Source organism: Myxocyprinus asiaticus, chromosome 22, assembly GCF_019703515.2.
Source record: "Myxocyprinus asiaticus isolate MX2 ecotype Aquarium Trade chromosome 22, UBuf_Myxa_2, whole genome shotgun sequence".
Lineage (NCBI taxonomy): Eukaryota > Metazoa > Chordata > Actinopteri > Cypriniformes > Catostomidae > Myxocyprinus > Myxocyprinus asiaticus.
The window spans coordinates 20,528,182-20,548,044 of record NC_059365.1 but is presented as its reverse complement, the minus strand read 5'-3'; the positions used below and the strand labels follow the sequence as shown (position 1 = coordinate 20,548,044).

The following is a 19,863-nucleotide window of genomic DNA, read 5'->3' as shown; positions in this document are numbered from 1 at the left end:
AACAAAAAAACATTTAATCCTAATCATGCATGGCACAGATGAGAACGCCATTTGAGTACTCTCGCGTAAACATGCGCTCATTTACAGACGCTCTTTACAGAAATGCTGGTTTTGTTAAAGAGACAGTACCGGTTTTAACATGTGTTCAACAAATCAATGTAAAAACTTGTAAATGGTAAAAAGTATGCAATTAAACAATAAACATGTAACAAAAAAATAATAATATATGAAATATCTGCATTTGTTCATTTTTAAAAAGCCAAAATGTGACCAAAATAATGAAAAGCAAATGAAATATAATTAGTAAAATTAATACATTCTTAATCTACCTAGCTAGAAGGTCCCCTGTCTAATTAAAAGATTTAGCTGGGAGAGAATTGTTTTTTACAGTATGTAAGCAAAAAGACATTATAACTGAAATATACCCATATGTATCGATAACGAATCGAAATCGTAATTGAATTGTGAAATCTGTATCAATACCCAGCCCTACCATTTGGTACAAAAAATACTCTGTAAATCACTCATATGGTGGGATATTTGATCCTGGTTGCTGGTTTTTCCAGGATCTCTGAAATGTGTATTTCTATTTCTTATAGAGCTGCTCAGTTCCTGAGAAAGATGGCTGACCCACAGTCCATCCAGGAGTCCCAAAACCTCTCTATGTTTTTAGCCAACCATAACAGAATTACACAGGTACATTTAACTTCAAATATGATCACCATATTTATTATATATGCATCTGCCTTTCCCTATTCGCCATTTGCTGTACTTTTGCTGTCCTTGGACATTTGCACGCAGTATAACATATTTTGTGTGATGTTTGTGCAGTGTCTGCACCAGCAGTTGGAGGTGATTCCAGGTTATGAGGAGCTGCTGGCTGATATTGTCAACATCTGTGTGGATTACTATGAAAACAAGATGTACCTGACCCCCAGTGAGAAACACATGCTGCTAAAGGTAAGAGCTGCTATCCCTGGCTTTTTAGACTCGGCTAAAAGAGAACTCTCACAAATGAATCTCTGTGTTTCAGGTCATGGGTTTTGGCCTATACTTGATGGATGGAAATGTCAGCAACATCTACAAGCTGGATGCAAAGAAAAGGATAAACCTCAGCAAAATTGACAAATTCTTCAAGGTGAAGTAAAACTGTCCAGTTCTTTGAACACCTATTTTTCTGTGAAAATCCTTTTGATTTTAACCTATATTTGGATGCCTTCACAGCTTCAGGTTGTGCCTCTGTTTGGAGATATGCAGATTGAGTTGTCACGGTACATAGAAACAAGTGCCCACTACGAAGAGAACAAGTCCAAGTGAGTACTTGTGTCGGCGAGTTTTGCATGAGCAAGTGCCACTCTAGTTGTTTTTGAGTAGATTATGCGTTTTTACCACAACTCTTTGTCACCATAGACATTTATATCTCTTTTTGCCTTCTACGAGATACACGAGTTTCAGTTTTGTCTGTATGCTCGTTTCTCTCTCAGGTGGACCTGCACTCAGAGCAGCATCAGTCCACAGTATAACCTGTGTGAGCAGATGGTGCAGATAAGAGAAGACCACATCCGCTTCATCTCTGAGCTGGCACGCTACAGTAACAGTGAGGTGGTGACCGGCTCTGGGCTGGACAGTCAGAAGTCAGATGAGGAGTACAGGGAACTCTTTGACCTGGCACTCAGAGGACTGCAGCTTCTGTCCAAGTGGAGCACTCATGTCATGGAAGTGGTATGTGTGTGATTGTCTACACTTTGCAAAACACCCTATTCTTAAACCGTAATTTGTCTTGTCTTCAGCACTTAACACAAGTGCTTGCGTGAACACGTGTGCCACTGTGAACGAGCTTATCTCATTGCGCTCATGCAACAGACGTCAAGAATTTCACAGACATTTTTAATTTTTTTGATTATTGACTTGGAATCACTGTTGTGTGTGTTTTTGGTGTGTCTTGATGTAATGACCCCAGACACATTGCAAACGTTCCGCCCTATTCCAACCAGTGTTCAGCACTCTCACGGAGCTGAATAAAATGCCAGAAACTAATGCGAAAATTGGTAAATGAGTTAACCATGAAAGAAAAATTTACACGGTAAACATTTGAAATGAATGGCATGCGTTAACGCGTTAATTTCGACAACATATCTTTTTTCTTTTTTTATGCAGTTCAGTATTCCCATTTCAAATCTCCATCTTTCTTAGAAGGAATCATGTTTAAACATTTCATTCTCTTTGTAGTACTCTTGGAAACTGGTCCACCCGACCGATAAGTTCTGTAATAAGGACTGTCCAGGCACAGCTGAGGAATATGAACGTGCTACGCGATACAATTACACCAGCGAGGAGAAGTTTGCCTTGGTGGAGGTCATTGCTATGATCAAGGGTCTTCAGGTTCTGATGGGACGCATGGAAAGCGTGTTTAACCAGGCCATCAGGCACACCATCTACTCTGCCCTGCAAGACTTTGCACAAGTGACCCTGAGAGAGCCGCTCAGACAGGCCGTTCGCAAGAAGAAGAACGTTCTCATTAGGTAATGTGAATGAAGAGATCTCAAACTTTACATAAGAGGATTTTCTCCATAAAAATACTAATAATGGCTTACACAACAATTTATACATAGCTCTGCAATATGATCTACATTTATATTGAAAATGTGAAAAGGTGGTTGTGACATTTTGTTTATCTCCATGTTTCTTTGAAGTGTTCTTCAGGCCATTCGAAAAACCATCTGTGATTGGGAGGCGGGAAGAGAACCCCCTAATGACCCCTGTCTGAGGGGAGAGAAAGACCCCAAAGGAGGCTTCGACATTAAAGTGCCCCGTCGTGCTGTTGGCCCCTCAAGCACACAGGTAAATTAAAAATATTTATAAAGATATAAACTTAATGATATTTGGAGTGCTGTATTGTCATTTGCTCTCTGGAATACTTGATTCTGGTCAATCACAGCATTCTGCCATCAAATATTTTTGAATAATGACAACTAAACTGTAGAATTGAACATTGGATCTGTATTGTGCTTATTTTTCCATACTGAGGTAGTAAGTCTCTCATAGCACTCTTCAGCCTTTTTCTTCTCACATAATAATAGTTTAAGCTTAAATCAATATTTGATGTCCATTATAGAGCACAAGTGTCATCCTGAAAGGGTTTATGTTGCGATAATGACTGGCTAACTGTACATTATCCCTTGTTCTGAGTTCATTTGAGAAGTGTCTTTCTGTTCCTTTCTATCCTGCAGCTCTACATGGTTCGTACCATGCTAGAGTCTCTAATCGCTGATAAAAGTGGCTCGAAGAAGACTCTTCGTAGCAGTCTGGATGGCCCCATCGTTCAGGCCATAGAGGACTTCCACAAGCAGTCTTTCTTCTTCACCCATCTCCTAAACTTTAGTGGTTAGAAAACAGATAATTTTCTATTTAGCTACTATATCATCATTATTTTAAGCTCGTATAACTTGATTTCCCTTATGACCTTCTCATTCTCTCCTGATCGGTTGTTAGAGGCCCTGCAGCAGTGCTGTGATCTGTCCCAACTCTGGTTCCGAGAGTTCTTCCTAGAACTCACCATGGGCCGTCGCATCCAGTTCCCAATTGAGATGTCCATGCCCTGGATCCTTACCGACCACATTCTAGAGACCAAAGAACCCTCCATGATGGAGTACGTGCCACATACTGTATACACAAAGCTCATCCTGGTTATTTAAGCTGATGTGTGTGATTTGTGTCACTAGCTTCACCTAACGGAATTGTAAAAATAATTGTTTTCCCAAACACTCTCCCTGTCAGCTATTAGTTGGACAGTAATAGTCCTCCCCCAAACTTATGCCATTGGTTGAGACCATGTCAGGCTGGTCAGGATGCTCTAACAAACAGACCAATGGTGAAAGTTCCTGGTTCCAGGGGGTAACCTAACAAAATGTAAATGTAGTATTTTTATTATTATTATTATTATTAAAGACTTAAAATATAAATAAGTATTTGAGATGTGTACAAAAATAAAAAAATAAATCCTATTAATCAAGATCTTAATTCAACACAGTCCTGAGATCGATCTTTCACTCTTCTCTAGGTGCCGAGATCTTTTTATTGCATTTTTATAGTAAAAGTTTGGTTGGACTCAATGTGTGTCCAAAGATGAGATCAATGCAAATCATTTTTCATTGAATAATGTTTTTTTTTTTTTTTATTACACTTACTGTTGTTTACAGTCAGTTGTTGATCAAAAACAACAAAAAAGAAACATTAATTCTAATCAGCACAGATGCACTGAAGAGCGTGCGTGTCCTCTCTGCGCTAACTGACTAAACATCCGGTAGTCTGAAAGGGACAGTACCATGGGGGCCTGGGTAGCTCAGTGGTAAAAGACGTTGGCTACCACCCCTGGAGTTCGCTAGTTCGAATCCCAGGGCGTGCTGAGTGGCTCCAGCCAGGTATCCTAAGCAACCAAATTGGTCTGGTTGCTAGGGAGGGTAGAGTCACATGGGGTAACCTCCTTGTGGTCACTATAATGTGGTTTGTTCTCAGTGGGGCGTGTGGTGAGTTGAGCACGGATGCCGTGGTGGATGGCTTGAAGCCTCCACACGTGCTATGTCTCCGTGGCAGCGCGCTCAACAAGCCACATGATAAGATGCGCGGGTTGATTGTCTCAGACGCGGAGGCAACTGGGATTCATCCTCCGCCACCCAGATTGAGGCGAAACTTTACGCGACCACGAGGAGACTACCATTTTAGCTCTCGTTCTACATATAAGTGAAAACTTGTAAATGGTACAAATTATGCATGTAATACTAAACATGTTATAAAACAATTGTTTGCAATAAAATATATGCAATTTCAAGACATAATTTTATTGATGGATTGCAGAATTTTTAAAAAGCTAAAATGTGACAAATTATGAAAAACTACTGAAAAAGTTAGTAAAATTAATATTTTGTACTAAGTTAGAAGATCTCCTGTATAATTAACAGCATTAGCTAAGAGAGAATTTATTTCATATGCAAGCAAAATGGACATTATAACTGAAATATACCCAAATTAATCAGAAACGAATCCAGAAATCTTTATTAATACCTAGCTCTAATGGTCGATGAAGGAGTACTTCAGCCTCACTGATGGTGCTGTGGGGGTACTTGTGGAAAAAAAGGTTGTGAAACACTTAGGTTATAACGTTTTTTTTTTTGGTTGTTTTTTTTTTACCTCAGATATGTGTTGTATCCATTGGACCTTTATAATGACAGTGGTTATTATGCCCTCACCAAGTTCAAGAAGCAGTTCCTCTATGATGAGATAGAGGCTGAGGTAAAGGATTCATTTTATTGCTTCATCCCTGTTTATTAATGTGGTGGTGTGTCATTCATCCCAAAACGAAAGTCTTGTCTCATTTTGGTTTAGGTCAACCTGTGTTTTGATCAGTTTGTCTACAAGTTAGCTGATCAGATATTTGCCTACTACAAAGCAATGGCTGGAAGGTAAATTATCCCTCTCTTATGTTAAATATCAGTGTTGTTTCTCAAACATGTTTATTTCACAAATTATGATAAAGAAATTAGTCTTTGAATGGTTTCGTGTGGTTTTGTCTCTGTCTTGCAGTGTCCTTCTAGACAAACGCTTCCGTGCGGAGTGTAAGAACTATGGTGTGATCATTCCATACCCACCGTCGAACCGCTACGAGACACTGCTCAAACAGAGACATGTGCAGGTGTGACACATTTCTGTCAGTTGGAATCTGAAAAACGCTGGATAAGATCAGAAAAACTAGGAGATTGAAATGCAGTCATGAAGAATCAGTTTGTCCATTTTAATGTGTAGAAGACTGACTGTCACACTGGATACTCTGTAAATATGAATATACAAAGCATATTTGAATTTGTTTTATAGCTGCTGGGTCGCTCCATTGACCTGAACAGATTGATAACCCAGAGGATCTCAGCAGCCATGTACAAATCTCTGGATCAGGCCATCAGCCGCTTTGAGAGCGAGGACCTCACCTCTATAGTGGTAAGAAACCTTTGCTTTCCTGCTGTTTTTTTGGTATCTGTTGTCATCACTCACCCATAAACTCTATTTTCTTTAGGATTGCAAACTTGCAGACAATTTTCTTAACCATCTGTACATGACTATGATTTAGAAATTCCAAGACTCCAAACTTAACTGATAATTTCCGTTTGATCCAAAGCATGAAATTATGCTTTAGCTTGTGTGTGTTTTCAGGAGCTTGAATGGCTGATGGAAATCAACAGGTTGACTCATCGTCTGCTGTCTAAGCACATGACATTGGACAGTTTTGATGCCATGTTTCGTGAGGCCAACCACAACGTTTCTGCTCCATACGGTCGCATCACCCTGCACGTCTTCTGGGAACTGAACTTCGACTTCTTACCAAACTACTGTTACAATGGCTCCACCAATAGGTCTGTGCACATATGCTCTAGATACAAGTCCACACTGTAATGCATTTCAGTGTAGATAGATTAAAATGTTGACGAGTACTATTTGTCCACTGTGGAAAAGGTTTGTACGGACAGCCATTCCCTTTACCCAGGAGCCTCAGAGGGACAAACCGGCCAATGTCCAGCCTTACTACCTGTATGGCTCAAAGGTCTGTAAGCAGAATCTTTATATGCAAGACATCCAACCAGAGTCATGAATGTGTTGCATACAGTGTACAAGAGGCCATTGTTGGTCAATTTCTAAACTCCTCACTCTGTTTTCAGCCTCTGAACATCGCTTACTCCCACATCTACAGTTCCTACAGGAACTTTGTGGGTCCTCCACACTTTAAAACAATTTGCCGCCTTCTTGGTTACCAGGGCATCGCTGTGGTGATGGAGGAACTGCTCAAGATTGTCAAGAGCTTGGTATATTGTCTTTAATTTTTTTTATGACTCAATCAGGCTGATTGTTGGGTTGTTGTTGTTTTATTTTCAAATAAATGGGGGCATATCTTCAAAGTATATGGGGTTTATAAACTACTCCCATTTTCTGTATTTGTTTTGACTTTTGGTGTCCATCGGTCTTTTCCAGTTGCAGGGCACCATCCTGCAGTATGTGAAGACCCTCATTGAGGTGATGCCCAAGATCTGCCGTCTCCCTCGTCATGAGTATGGCTCACCAGGTGAGATCAGCACCAACATCACTACACAGAGTACCACTCCTTATACTTTCTCAGTCAATCTGACAGTGGTCTGCCAGTGTAATCAGTCTAGAACCACAGTCTAATGATTTATATGTGCTGCAGTGTCATGCAAGCTTGAATGGTGAGGTTTTTCCTCTTTTTCAATCTCCTGGGATGTGGTTTTAGTGAAGTTAGTGCAGAGTAGAATTTTATGATGTAAGTCACACTTTCTTAAACGTAATAGAAAGGTGCAGTCAGTAATATGTTTTATGTTCGCTAATAACTAGTGGCATAGATGCAAGTACGAGTTTATCAGTTACTGAAGCCATTTTAGAAATGTGCTATTTGCAGTCAGCCATGAATAATTTATTCCATGAGTGAAAGCATACTTTATTTCAATAATTCCCTGTATTTGTTAGTAATATTCAGCTGATCATGTGATCTCAACATGGCGGTGCTCATGAATGTCTGCCAAACACCATATGTAGAATAAAGACGACTAAAGTTTTCATCTCATGTGAGTGTACGTTTTAAACATATTAATACAAAAATACTATTCATTTCTATCTTTTTAAAAGTTTAGCAATCAGTATTAAAAATAATTTCGTTTAGCTTAAACTTTTAACTAAAAATAGGCCATACTATATTTAAATCTCTTGTTAAAGGGATAGTTCACCCAAAAATGAAAATTCTCTCATCATTTACTCACCCTCATGCCATCCCAGATGTGTATGAATTTCTTTCTTCTGTAGAACACAAATGAATATTTTTAGAAGAATATCTCCGCTCTGTAGTTCCAAACAATGCAAGTGAATGGTGGCCAGAATTTTGTAGCTTCAAAAATCATATAAAGTCAGCATAAAAGTAATCCATATGACTCCAGTGGTTCAATTCATACCTACAGAAGTGATATGATAGGTTTGGGTGAGAAACGAAACAATATTTAAGTCCCTAGAAATCTCCACTTTCACTTCCATAGTCTTTTGTATTTTGGCGATTGCATATCGCCACCTACTGGTCGGAGCTGGTCAATGGTGGAGATTTATAGTCAAATACGACTTGAACATTGATCTGTTTCTCACCCACATCTATCATATCACTTCAGAAGATATATATTTAACTACTGGAGTCTTATGGATCACTTTTATGCTGGCTTTATATGATTTTTGGAGATTCAAAATTCAGGTCACCATTCACTTGCATTGTATAGATGCAATATCTCAGCTGCATTGTGAGCTGAGATATTCTTCTAAAAATCTTCATTTGTGTTCACCAGAGGAAAGAATGTCATACACATCTGGGATGGCATGAGGGTGAGAATGTCATTTTGGGGGGAACTTTCCCTTTAAAGTTAGAGGGCTGTAATTTAAATGGATAGATTTTGGCACCATTTACACCATGTTGTTCCAAATCCATATGACTTTTTTTTTCATGGTACACAAAATAAGATACTGTATTTATCAGAATGTTATGGCTGCTCTTTTCCATACAGTGAAAACATGTAGTGACTCAGAGCTATTAAGGTCCAAAAAGCACAAGAAAAATTGTCCTTATGACTGATGCACAGGTCCAGATGGAATCTGCAGACATTTTTAGAATTTTCTGTGCTGGTTTTAAGGGAAAATCTGCATAAAGGCACGGTTACATTTTCCTTCGCACAGCAAACTCCGTGGGTGAAATACAGTCCTTTCAATGGTAATCTGCCCGATCCTGAATTTCACGAGATGGACTTCTGGTGGTGAAGAATTGCCCTTTGCGAATTTCGTGTGGAGTTCATGTTTGGTCAATTTTAACAGGCAAATTCGCCTTGTTGACCAATAGTTAGTTGCTTGGTTTGGCAGTGACCTCTGTGTGGGCGGTGCTTCGTACACAGCTACACTGAGTATTTTAGCAGCGAGTATAAAGTGCAGCATTGAAAAGAGGCTGCTTGGCCATTCGTTTTTTTTGCTGGTTTCACACATGCTCAACATCCGCCAACGCCTTCTTCGTCCGCGGAATTTCACAGTGCAAAGGTAAATGTGACCGCGCCTCAATTCTGCTAAATGGATTTAAACATAATGAAATGGAGATGAGAGCACTATTCTCTTATTGGTAGCTGAAAGCATAATGAAATTAGCCAACATATGTAATAAATATGCGCTATGTAAAATATTAAATATTTTGGGGTCGGGATTTCTGCGGAAAAGTTCTGTGTGCACAGATTCTGTCAGGGCCTGCTCAAGTGCTACGTTTCAAGTGTTCTAAAGCAATAAGATAGCTTTGTGTGAGGAAAAGACTAAAATTACTTAGAATATAGTGCATGACTATATGTCAGATCCCTGCCTGGAATGTTTTTGATTCTGATATTATGTGATGTGGAATGTTTGTCAGGCATCCTGGAGTTCTTTCACCATCAGTTGAAGGACATCATTGAGTACGCTGAGCTCAAGACGGATGTATTTCAGAGTCTGAGGGAGGTGGGCAATGCCATCCTCTTCTGTCTGCTCATCGAGCAAGCTCTGGTGAGACTTTAACATTATTATTGGTTTGATATAGAACCTCACTCACTCAAAACTAATTTCTGTTTTATGAGTAGCGTCCTGTAATTTTGATCAGATAATGTCAGCAATTGATTGGTGATTTTTCCATTATTTGGTTTTGCCATTAAATAGCATTGTTTGTATTGCTTTTCATGTAAGTGTCTTACTAACACACCAAAATTCAAGACATTTGCTGTGATTCCGCAGGGCTTTGCTAATCAGCTGTATATATAGCCAATTTTTAATTTGCAGAAATATGTGTGCCTGCGTATATGCCAGATATTTCACTTCCGGGATGTAATTGTTTATGAGTGTCACTGTGTTTTTCAAATTGGATGTGCATATTAATGAATGACTGTGTGTATGTTAATGAGTTTGTGGGTGGAGGACAGTGCTACCATCTGCCCCTAAAAAGCAACTTTATTTCTCATTACACGCTGGCAACAACAACAGGTGGTAAGAAATTAGGCCTCATTCATATATAACTAAACCACAAAACAACTGAACGCACACTCTTCCTGGTTTCTATACTGTCTCTTTAGTCACTTTTATGCTGTGTTCTGCCATGGATTAAAGGATGTTAGTGCCACAGAAAATAAGCTTGATAAGTAATAATATGAAGCTGTGAACTTTTGACTTTGTCGTGAAGTTTGGACTCTGCACATGCTCAGTGTGTTAATATTAAAAGGCTTCTTTAGAGAATTTGCTTCCAAAGGAAGACTTCCTTGCTTTCATGGTAGACACGACTCCTATCTCTGGCTGCCTGTGACATTCTCTGCTGGTGCACATCTGCTTCATACACTTCTCTTTTTCTGATGCCTGTATCTCTCTAGTGTTTCTGTATGGGTCTCTATCTGAAGCATAGTGAATGTGTCAGATGATCATTGCACGCTGATCTCATTAACATCTTTTCTGTCAGGGTGCTCTTCTTCTGGTCGTCTCTCTCTTCTTGTGCTTGTTTGATTATTGTGAATTTAGTGATTTTGCTGAAATTTGTGTACCTCAATGATTTAAAGGTCATTGCCATGAGATGTTTGCTCCTTCACATTTCATTTAATATAGGGTTTCCACCTACTGCAAGGAGAATTGTTATTTAAGTTTCTATTATATTTACCCTCTATGGGAAAATCTGTCTGGACATGTTTGTATAACAAATGTATGTCCATGTTATAACAGATGTATAACAAAATAGCCTATACCCAAACTCTTAAATGATTGTTTGACATTATGAATTGGAGAAATTGTTTGGTGTAATAAATTATTTTTATAAATGCACTTTCTTATAGTATACAGTAATAGAGTCCTGTGAAATATTTTAAAGGGATAGTTCACCCAAAAATGAAAATTCTCTTATCATTTACTGACCCTTGTTCCATCCCAGATGTGTATGACTTTCTTTCTTCATCTAAACACACACTAAGATTTTTAGAAGAATATCTCTGTTGGTCCTTACATTGCAACTGAATAGTGACCAGACCTTTTGAAGCTCCAAAAATCACATAAAGGATACATAAGAGTAATCCAGTGGTCAAATCCATATTTTCAGAAGTGATATGATGAGCGTAAGTGAGAAACAGATCAATGTTTTAAGTCCTTTTTTTAACATAAATCTACACTTTCACTTTCAAAAGTGTGAAATAATGTGAAAGTGAAAATCGAGATTTATGGTTAAAAAAATAATAAAAATAAAATAAATAAAAGGACTTAAATATTTATCTGTTTCTCACCCACACTTATATCGCATCTGAAGTTATGGATTTAACCACTGGAGTTTTATGTGACCTTTGTGATTTTTGGAGCTTCAAAGGTCTGGTCTGGTCACCATTCACTTGCATTGTAAGGACCAACTGAGCTGAGATATTCTTCTAAAAACTTGTTTGTGTTCAGCAGAAGAAAGAAAGTCATACACATCTGGGATTTTTGGGTGAACTATCCCTTTAACTATTGGGCCAGATTCTGCGTCAGTATTAGGAATTCTATATACCTACTGGTTTAAATGCAACCTGGTCTCACAGAACCGCATTACTATATTTACGTTTTTACAAAATGATTTTTACGTGGCTCATTGTAAGGATTGCAGCAGTTTCCTGGTGAAATAAACACTTGAGGCACTGCAACTACAAATCAGGAGTAAAACGACAGATTATCATTTCATAAACACTTACTTTTCAACCTGTTCCTCACACAGTGCTGTCTTATGCCATCTAAACACTTTTACAACAGCGCATGACTTGTAAGGTGATAGATTTTTACAGTTACATGATATAAGTGTTTGCAATACATAACCAACTATATTTACCAGCTTGACCAAATTTTACATTAGCTCAACTGATTATGTTGCACTTGCGTTGCAAAGGACCGGGATGCAAGTTGACACATGAGCCAAGCACCACAAAATAACATGGTTGCTTCAAGAAATGCGTTTCTTATCTCACATATGCTTTTATAACACTATCGTTAGGTTTAGGGTAGGGAGGCAAGTTCTGATGATTTAATAATCTATAGAGCAGGGGTCGGCAACCTTTTTGACATGGAGTGCCATTTTTTTTATTTTCCTGGTCAGTGGCTGCACTCGCAGCACGAGTCTCGTCACACTTTAATAGTGTTTATCCTCCTATTCAGCTGATGAAAACATGCTGCTTAATCATTTGGAAGAATTACATCAAAATGTAGATTGGAATGCTGGTGTGGAATTTATATAAATAAAATAATCTAATCCTCTCTCGCCGTTGCTGGCATGCCAGTGGTGCCATAGGTTGCCGACCCCTGCTTTAGAGCATTACATTTAAAAACGTAATTTTTAAGTGGAAAAATGTTACTTGCTTTTAGCGCCACACAGTGGACATTTCACCTCAGAAATAATACAAGATGTGCAATGAACCATGTAATATCATTTTGCAAAACTGTCACCACAGTCACTTAATTCTCATGTGATGAGGCTGTTTAAATGGCAAAATGTATGTATTTAACATTATTGAGATGCAGCATCTCAAGTCAACATAAATTTCATCCCATTTAAGATCAAAATTTTACAGTTCACATTTTCATACACATTGTGACTAACCCACTTTCACACTGATGTGTGTGTGTGTGTGTGTGATGTTTGTGTTATGTGAAAGGTTTGATTCAGATTTCATGTTCCTGTGCTGTTTGTCTTAATTCAGTCACAGGAAGAAGTTTGTGACTTACTTCATGCTGCACCATTCCAAAACATCCTCCCGAGAGTCTACATCAAAGGTGAAATATATATATATATATATATATATATATATATACAGGTGCATCTCAATAAATTAGAATGTCGTGGAAAAGTTCATTTATTTCAGTAATTCAACTCAAATTGTGAAACTCGTGTATTAAATAAATTCAGTGCACACAGACTGAAGTAGTTTAAGTCTTTGGTTCTTTTAATTGTGATGATTTTGGCTCACATTTAACAAAAACCCACCAATTCACTATCTCAAAAAATTAGAATACATCATAAGACCAATAAAAAAAACATTTTTAGTGAATTGTTGGCCTTCTGGAAAGTATGTTCATTTACTGTATATGTACTCAATACTTGGTAGGGGCTCCTTTTGCTTTAATTACTGCCTCAATTCGGTGTGGCATGGAGGTGATCAGTTTGTGGCACTGCTGAGGTGGTATGGAAGCCCAGGTTTCTTTGACAGTGGCCTTCAGCTCATCTGCATTTTTTGGTCTCTTGTTTCTCATTTTCCTCTTGACAATACCCCATAGATTCTCTATGGGGTTCAGGTCTGGTGAGTTTGCTGGCCAGTCAAGCACACCAACACCATGGTCATTTAACCAACTTTTGGTGCTTTTGGCAGTGTGGGCAGGTGCCAAATCCTGCTGGAAAATGAAATCAGCATCTTTAAAAAGCTGGTCAGCAGAAGGAAGCCTGAAGTGCTCCAAAATTTCTTGGTAAACGGGTGCAGTGACTTTGGTTTTCAAAAAACACAATGGACCAAAACCAGCAGATGACATTGCACCCCAAATCATCACAGACTGTGGAAACTTAACACTGGACTTCAAGCAACTTGGGCTATGAGCTTCTCCACCCTTCCTCCAGACTCTAGGACCTTGGTTTCCAAATGAAATACAAAACTTGCTCTCATCTGAAAAGAGGACTTTGGACCACTGGGCAACAGTCCAGTTCTTCTTCTCCTTAGCCCAGGTAAGACGCCTCTGACGTTGTCTGTGGTTCAGGAGTGGCTTAACAAGAGGAATACGACAACTGTAGCCAAATTCCTTGACACGTCTGTGTGTGGTGGCTCTTGATGCCTTGACCCCAGCCTCAGTCCATTCCTTGTGAAGTTCACCCAAATTCTTGAATTGATTTTGCTTGACAATCATAAGGCTGCGGTTCTCTCGGTTGGTTGTGCATCTTTTCCTTCCACACTTTTTCCTTCCACTCAACTTTCTGTTAACATGCTTGGATACAGCACTCTGTGAACAGCCAGCTTCTTTGGCAATGAATGTTTGTGGCTTACCCTCCTTGTGAAGGGTGTCAGTGATTGTCTTCTGGACAACTGTCAGATCAGCAGTCGTCCCCATGATTGTGTAGCCTAGTGAACCAAACTGAGAGACCATTTTGAAGGCTCAGGAAACCTTTTAAGGTGTTTTGAGTTGATTAGCTGATTGGCATGTCACCATATTCTAATTTTTTGAGATAGTGAATTGGTGGGTTTTTGTTAAATGTGAGCCAAAATCATCACAATTAAAAGAACCAAAGACTTAAACTACTTCAGTCTGTGTGCACTGAATTTATTTAATACACGAGTTTCACAATTTGAGTTGAATTACTGAAATAAATGAACTTTTCCAAGACATTCTAATTTATTGAGATGCACCTGTATATATACATTCAAGAACATTAGTAAAAAAATAATTTCTCTCCAGTGCTTCCTGATAGAGCACCTTTAATAGCTGTGTACCTGCTCTAATCTTGCTTTAATCTGTAAACTTGGCAGAGGGTGAGCGACTGGAGGTGAGGATGAAGAGGCTGGAGGCAAAATATGCTCCTCTTCACCTGGTGCCCCTCATTGAGAGACTTGGGACCCCGCAGGTGAGGCACTCATAACCATCTCATTTGTCATTAAGAGAGTTTATATGGAACCAATGCACTTATTTACATTATTTAAATGTTCTAGCAAGTAAAACCTTATTTAACTTTATATAAACTATTTATGTAGCATCTTTTAAAACAGTGTTTACAAAGTGCTTTACAGAAGACATATATACTGTATGTACATAAAGATTCACATAAAAAAAATTTAAGCGAGTGCATAGAATTAAAAAGAATAGGACAATAAAATACAAAAAAAAATTATAGAATAGATAAATAGAAATGAAAAGAAAAAATTTAAATTGCTTGAGGAAAATCTGTAGTAAACTATTTATCAATTTGCTTTCTATTGTAAATCACGTTGTGTTTATTTCTCAGCAAATTGCAATAGCGCGGGAGGGAGACCTGCTGACAAAGGAGCGTCTGTGCTGCGGGCTATCCATGTTTGAGGTCATCCTGACGCGCATCCGCAGCTTCCTACAGGACAGTGTGTGGCGAGGCCCTCCCCCCACCAACGGTGTCATGCATGTGGACGAGTGCATGGAGTTTCACCGTCTCTGGAGCGCCATGCAGTTTGTGTACTGCATACCTGTGGGCACACACGAGTTTACTGCAGAGTATGAAAACATCATACGCATATCATCTTTACGATATATACTTTCAATTTAGCATTTCTGAAATAGATTCTGGGTTTACATCATAAAACTGAAATTGTTTTTGTGTGTTTAGGCAGTGCTTTGGTGATGGCCTGAACTGGGCTGGCTGTGCCATCATTGTGCTGTTAGGACAGCAGCGTCGCTTTGACCTCTTTGATTTCTGCTACCACCTGCTGAAGGTTCAGAGGCAGGATGGCAAGGATGAGATCATTAAGAATGTGGTAGGTGTTGTTTCTCATGCTGCTGAACTAGGGCTGGACAATACAAAAAGTCTCTATTTTTCAGCCTTTTATGGATTTTAAGGCATCTCAACATTTATGTATTTTGATTTATGATATATGGACTTTTTAATCAGAAGAACCATAATTTCAACCAAATAGCAATTGTAGAAAATAGCCATAAAAGATTTTAATGTAAGAAGTGAAATGTTATAAAAATCTAGTTAAAAAATAATCAAACTGTATTTCCCGCTGTTTTTCAGTAAATTAACACAAGGAACTATATCCTTGTGCGTCCCCCCCCCCCCCCCGTGTACACATTCTTGGACGTTGTAATTTTTTTTTTGGCTTCGCTATATGTAACGCATAATTTAAATTCATTTAAACCAACTTTTATCAGTTCAGAAAACTCTGTGCTCTCAGTAAAGGGTTAAACTTTTGACGCACGTCAGAACAAAACAACATGGTGCCAATCACAGCGGAGGAAGTCTTTGGGAGAAACGGCAACAAAACTACATCTGGTTAGAAACCTAATTGAGTTTTTGAGTAATTGAGTCAAAAGATAAGAGTCTCTAGTTTCATTCAATATGCCATTTTATAAAATTTCAGCAAATTATCGCGAAATGCTAAGCTGCTAAACACAATGTACACTAATGTGTACTTTAGCATATTTTTCCCTTAGAAATCCTATATTTACTGTGCTTTATCACATTGAGAATCAGTGGGTTCATTCAAAAGCTGAAAAATGTTGCTTTCAGAGGCTTTATGTGGTGCATTTTGAACTACAAGTGCATTCACTCCTAACATCAGGTCAAAAGTTCAGTTTAGGCTGCAGATGATGTTTGGACCACTCAACATGTTTGGCAGACATGGGACAATGGTAATCGGTACATAGAGTCAGAATTTATTATATAAAATTTTATTTTAACATGGTTGCCAGTGATTGGATGATGCTGGTCATTACTTTGAATCTGAATTATTTGTGCTGCATTGTGATGTCTGTAATGTCTCAAAAACATGAATAACCAACACTCCTGGAAATATAAACAGTTTGATAAAAAAGAAATCTGACTTTCTATAGCTTGGTATTTAAATTTTTTTACAACTTAATCACGCTGTCCACATATGTGGACATAAATTTTTAGGAAAACTATTTGGTCTTGAATTTTTTTTTTTTTGCATGGTTATTAGGTGATGTGTGTGTGTGTGTGTGTGTGTGTGTGTGTGTGTGTGTGTGTGTGTGTGTGTATATATATATATATATATATATATTATACACTGATCAGCCACAACATTAAATCTACCTGCCTTATCTTGTGTAAGTCCCCCTCTTGCCGCCAAAACAGCGTGCGTGCGTGCCTGTGTGCCTGTGTGTGTGTGTGTGTGTGTGTGTGTGTGTGTGTGTGTGTGTGTGTGTGTGTGTGTGTGTGTGTGTGTGTGTATATGTATACATACACACACACTGGCAGCCAAAAGTTTGGAATAATGTACAGATTTTGCTGTTTCAGAAGGAAATTGGTACTTTAATTCACCAAAGTGGCATTCAACTGATCACAAAGTATAGTCAGGATATTACTGATGTAAAAAACAGCACCATCACTATTTGAAAAATGTTTTGATCAAATCTAGACAGGCCCCATTTCCAACAGCCATAACTCCAACACCTTATCCTTCAGTAATCATGCTAAATTGCTAATTTAGTACTAGAAAATCACTTGCTATTATATCAAACACAGTTGAAAGCTGTTTGGTTCGTTAAATGAAGCTTAACATTGTCTTTGTGTTTGTTTTTGAGTTGCCACAGTATGCAATAGACTGGCATGTCTTAAGGTCAATATTAGGTCAAAAATGGCAAAAAAGCAATAGCTTTCTCTAGAAACTCGTCAGTCAATCATTGTTTTGAGGAATGAAGGCTATACAATGCTTGAAATTGCCAAAAAACTGAAGATTTCATACAAAGGTGTACACTACAGTCTTCAAAGACAAGGACAACTGGCTCTAACAAGGACAGAAATAGATGTGGAAGGCTCTAGATTGAGAAATAGACGCCTCACATGTCCTCAGCTGACAGCTTCATTGAATTCTACCCACTCAACACCAGTTTCATGTATAACAGTAAAGAGAAGACTCAGGGGTGCAGGCCTTATAGCAAGAATTGCAAAGAAAAAAACACTCCTGAAACAGAAAAACAAAAAGAAAAGGTTAGAGTGGGCAAAGAAACACAGACATTGGATAACAGATAATTGGAAAAGAGTGTTATGGATCTTAACCCCATTGAGATTTTGTGGGATCAGCTAGACTGTAAGGTGTGTGAGAAGTGCCCGGCAAGACAGCCACATCTATGGCAAGTGCTACAGGAAGTGTGGGGTGAAATGTCATCTGAGTATCTGGACAAACTGACAGCTAGAATACCAAGGATCTGCAAAGCTGTCATTGCTGCACATGGAGGATTTTTTGATGAGAACTCTTTGAAGTAGTTTAAGAAGTTAAATAGTAAAATTGTAATAGTAATCTTTCACATTATTAATGTCCTGACTATACATTGTGATCAGTTGAATGCCACTTTGGTGAATAAAAGTACCAATTTCTTTCCATAAGAGCAAAATCTGTACATTATTCCAAACTTTTGGCTGCCAGTGTATATACACTGTATATTCTTTTTTTTTCTTTTTTATTTATATGCACCAATTTATCAATACATAGAAACAGAAAGCCATATTAACCTATATTATTATTATTATTATTATTATTATTATTATATATTTTTTGTGTTAAAACATTGTAATGAATGAAAAATGATATGCAGGAATGAAAAAAAATTGTTGAATCAGACATTTGAATTGATTCATTGAAACTTTAAAAATATTCAATGCAATTAATCAACCTTTCCAACTCGAACACTATTTTTGCTACTGAAGTTAACATCAAAAACGCTATTAAAATTGTTGTCTTAACACTTATACTCATAGTAGTGAGACAATTATGATCCCAAAAGCCTAATGACTTGTAGGCCAAATAAAAAGTTTATTAAAATCATCAAGATATGTGCAGTGTTGCTTAATTTTGTATAGACAGCAACATATTTGTATATATATTGTAAATATTAGATGTATTGATCAGTCCTATGTAGACCTTGACTATGGAAACTGCCAAACTGACACCGAAAATAAATACACAAAAATACTAACAAAATCTATACTTTAATGATGCTTTTGAATGTGTGCTTCTGTATTTAAAGGGGTCATGAATAATGCTAATTTTTTTTTTATAGTTTCATTATCTTCCCTGATGTCCACTGTAATGTTAGTAAAGTGTTTTTATTTTTTTTATTTTTTTTTTACCAAAACAGTCATAATTTTCCAAATGTACAATGACCCTAAGCATACCTCCAAAGCTGTGACAAAATGGCTTAAGGGCAACAAAGTCAAGGTATTGGAGTGGCCATCACAAAGCCCTGACTTCAATCCGATAGAAAATTTTTGGGCAGAACTGAAAAAGCTTGTGCAAGCAAGGAGGCCTACAAACCTGACTCAGTTACACCAGTTCTGTCTGGAGGAATGGGTTAAAATTCCAACAACTTATTGTGAGAAGCTTGTGGAAGGCTACCTAAAACGTTTGACCCAAGTACAAACAATTTAAAGGCAATGCTACCAAATACTAACAGTGTGTGTAAACTTCTGACCCACTGGGAATGTGATGAAATAAATCATTCTCTCTACTATTATTCTAATAATTCACAAAGTAGTGATCCTAACTGACATAAGACAGGGAATGTTTTCTACGATTAAATGTCAGGAATTGTGAAAAACTGAGTTTAAATGTATTTGGCTAAGGTTTATGTAAACTTCTGGTTTCAACTGTAGCAATATGGTGGCACAGTGGCTTTACTGATATGACGTCATGAGCAATCCAGTTATATATATGCACTATATGGACAAAAGTATTGGGACACCTACACATTACACCTACAGGAGCTTTTATGACATCCCATTCTAAATCCATATGCATTAATATCGAGTTGTTCCCCCCTTTGCAGCTATAACAGCTTCCACTCTTCTGGGAAGGCTTTCTACAAGATTTGAATGTGTCTGTTGGAATTTTTGCCCATTCTTCCAGAAGAGCATTTGTGAGGTCAGACATTGATGTTGGACGAGAGGGCCTGGCTCGCAATCTCCGTTCTAGTTCATCCCAAAGGTGTTCGATAGGGTTGAGGTCAGGGCTCTGTGCAGGCCAGTCAATTTCTTCCACACCAAACTCATCCAACCATGCCTTTATGGACCTTGTTTGTGCACTGGGG

The 19,863-nt window shown here is 38.1% G+C and overlaps 1 protein-coding gene across 3 annotated transcripts in view; it reads left to right on the top strand.

The window, feature by feature from the left end:
* Positions 1 to 19,863, top strand: part of cyfip2 (cytoplasmic FMR1 interacting protein 2) — a 41,196-nt gene that overhangs the window by 17,870 nt on the left and 3,463 nt on the right. The window contains exons 7-28 of one of the 3 annotated variants that reach the window (XM_051649561.1): positions 600 to 696; positions 832 to 960; positions 1,034 to 1,138; positions 1,225 to 1,313; positions 1,485 to 1,722; positions 2,230 to 2,522; positions 2,694 to 2,841; positions 3,231 to 3,384; positions 3,493 to 3,649; positions 5,193 to 5,289; positions 5,383 to 5,459; positions 5,581 to 5,689; positions 5,869 to 5,988; positions 6,202 to 6,401; positions 6,502 to 6,589; positions 6,705 to 6,848; positions 7,015 to 7,105; positions 9,476 to 9,606; positions 12,789 to 12,861; positions 14,598 to 14,692; positions 15,071 to 15,309; positions 15,422 to 15,569. In XM_051649561.1, coding sequence (XP_051505521.1) covers positions 600 to 696; positions 832 to 960; positions 1,034 to 1,138; positions 1,225 to 1,313; positions 1,485 to 1,722; positions 2,230 to 2,522; positions 2,694 to 2,841; positions 3,231 to 3,384; positions 3,493 to 3,649; positions 5,193 to 5,289; positions 5,383 to 5,459; positions 5,581 to 5,689; positions 5,869 to 5,988; positions 6,202 to 6,401; positions 6,502 to 6,589; positions 6,705 to 6,848; positions 7,015 to 7,105; positions 9,476 to 9,606; positions 12,789 to 12,861; positions 14,598 to 14,692; positions 15,071 to 15,309; positions 15,422 to 15,569 — 3,022 coding nt within the window. Of the gene's footprint in view, positions 1 to 599; positions 697 to 831; positions 961 to 1,033; positions 1,139 to 1,224; positions 1,314 to 1,484; positions 1,723 to 2,229; positions 2,523 to 2,693; positions 2,842 to 3,230; positions 3,385 to 3,492; positions 3,650 to 5,192; positions 5,290 to 5,382; positions 5,460 to 5,580; positions 5,690 to 5,868; positions 5,989 to 6,201; positions 6,402 to 6,501; positions 6,590 to 6,704; positions 6,849 to 7,014; positions 7,106 to 7,524; positions 7,623 to 9,475; positions 9,610 to 12,788; positions 12,862 to 14,597; positions 14,693 to 15,070; positions 15,310 to 15,421; positions 15,570 to 19,863 lie in introns of those variants that run through there. The other 2 variants (XM_051649560.1, XR_007892496.1) reach the window with 2 other exon arrangements.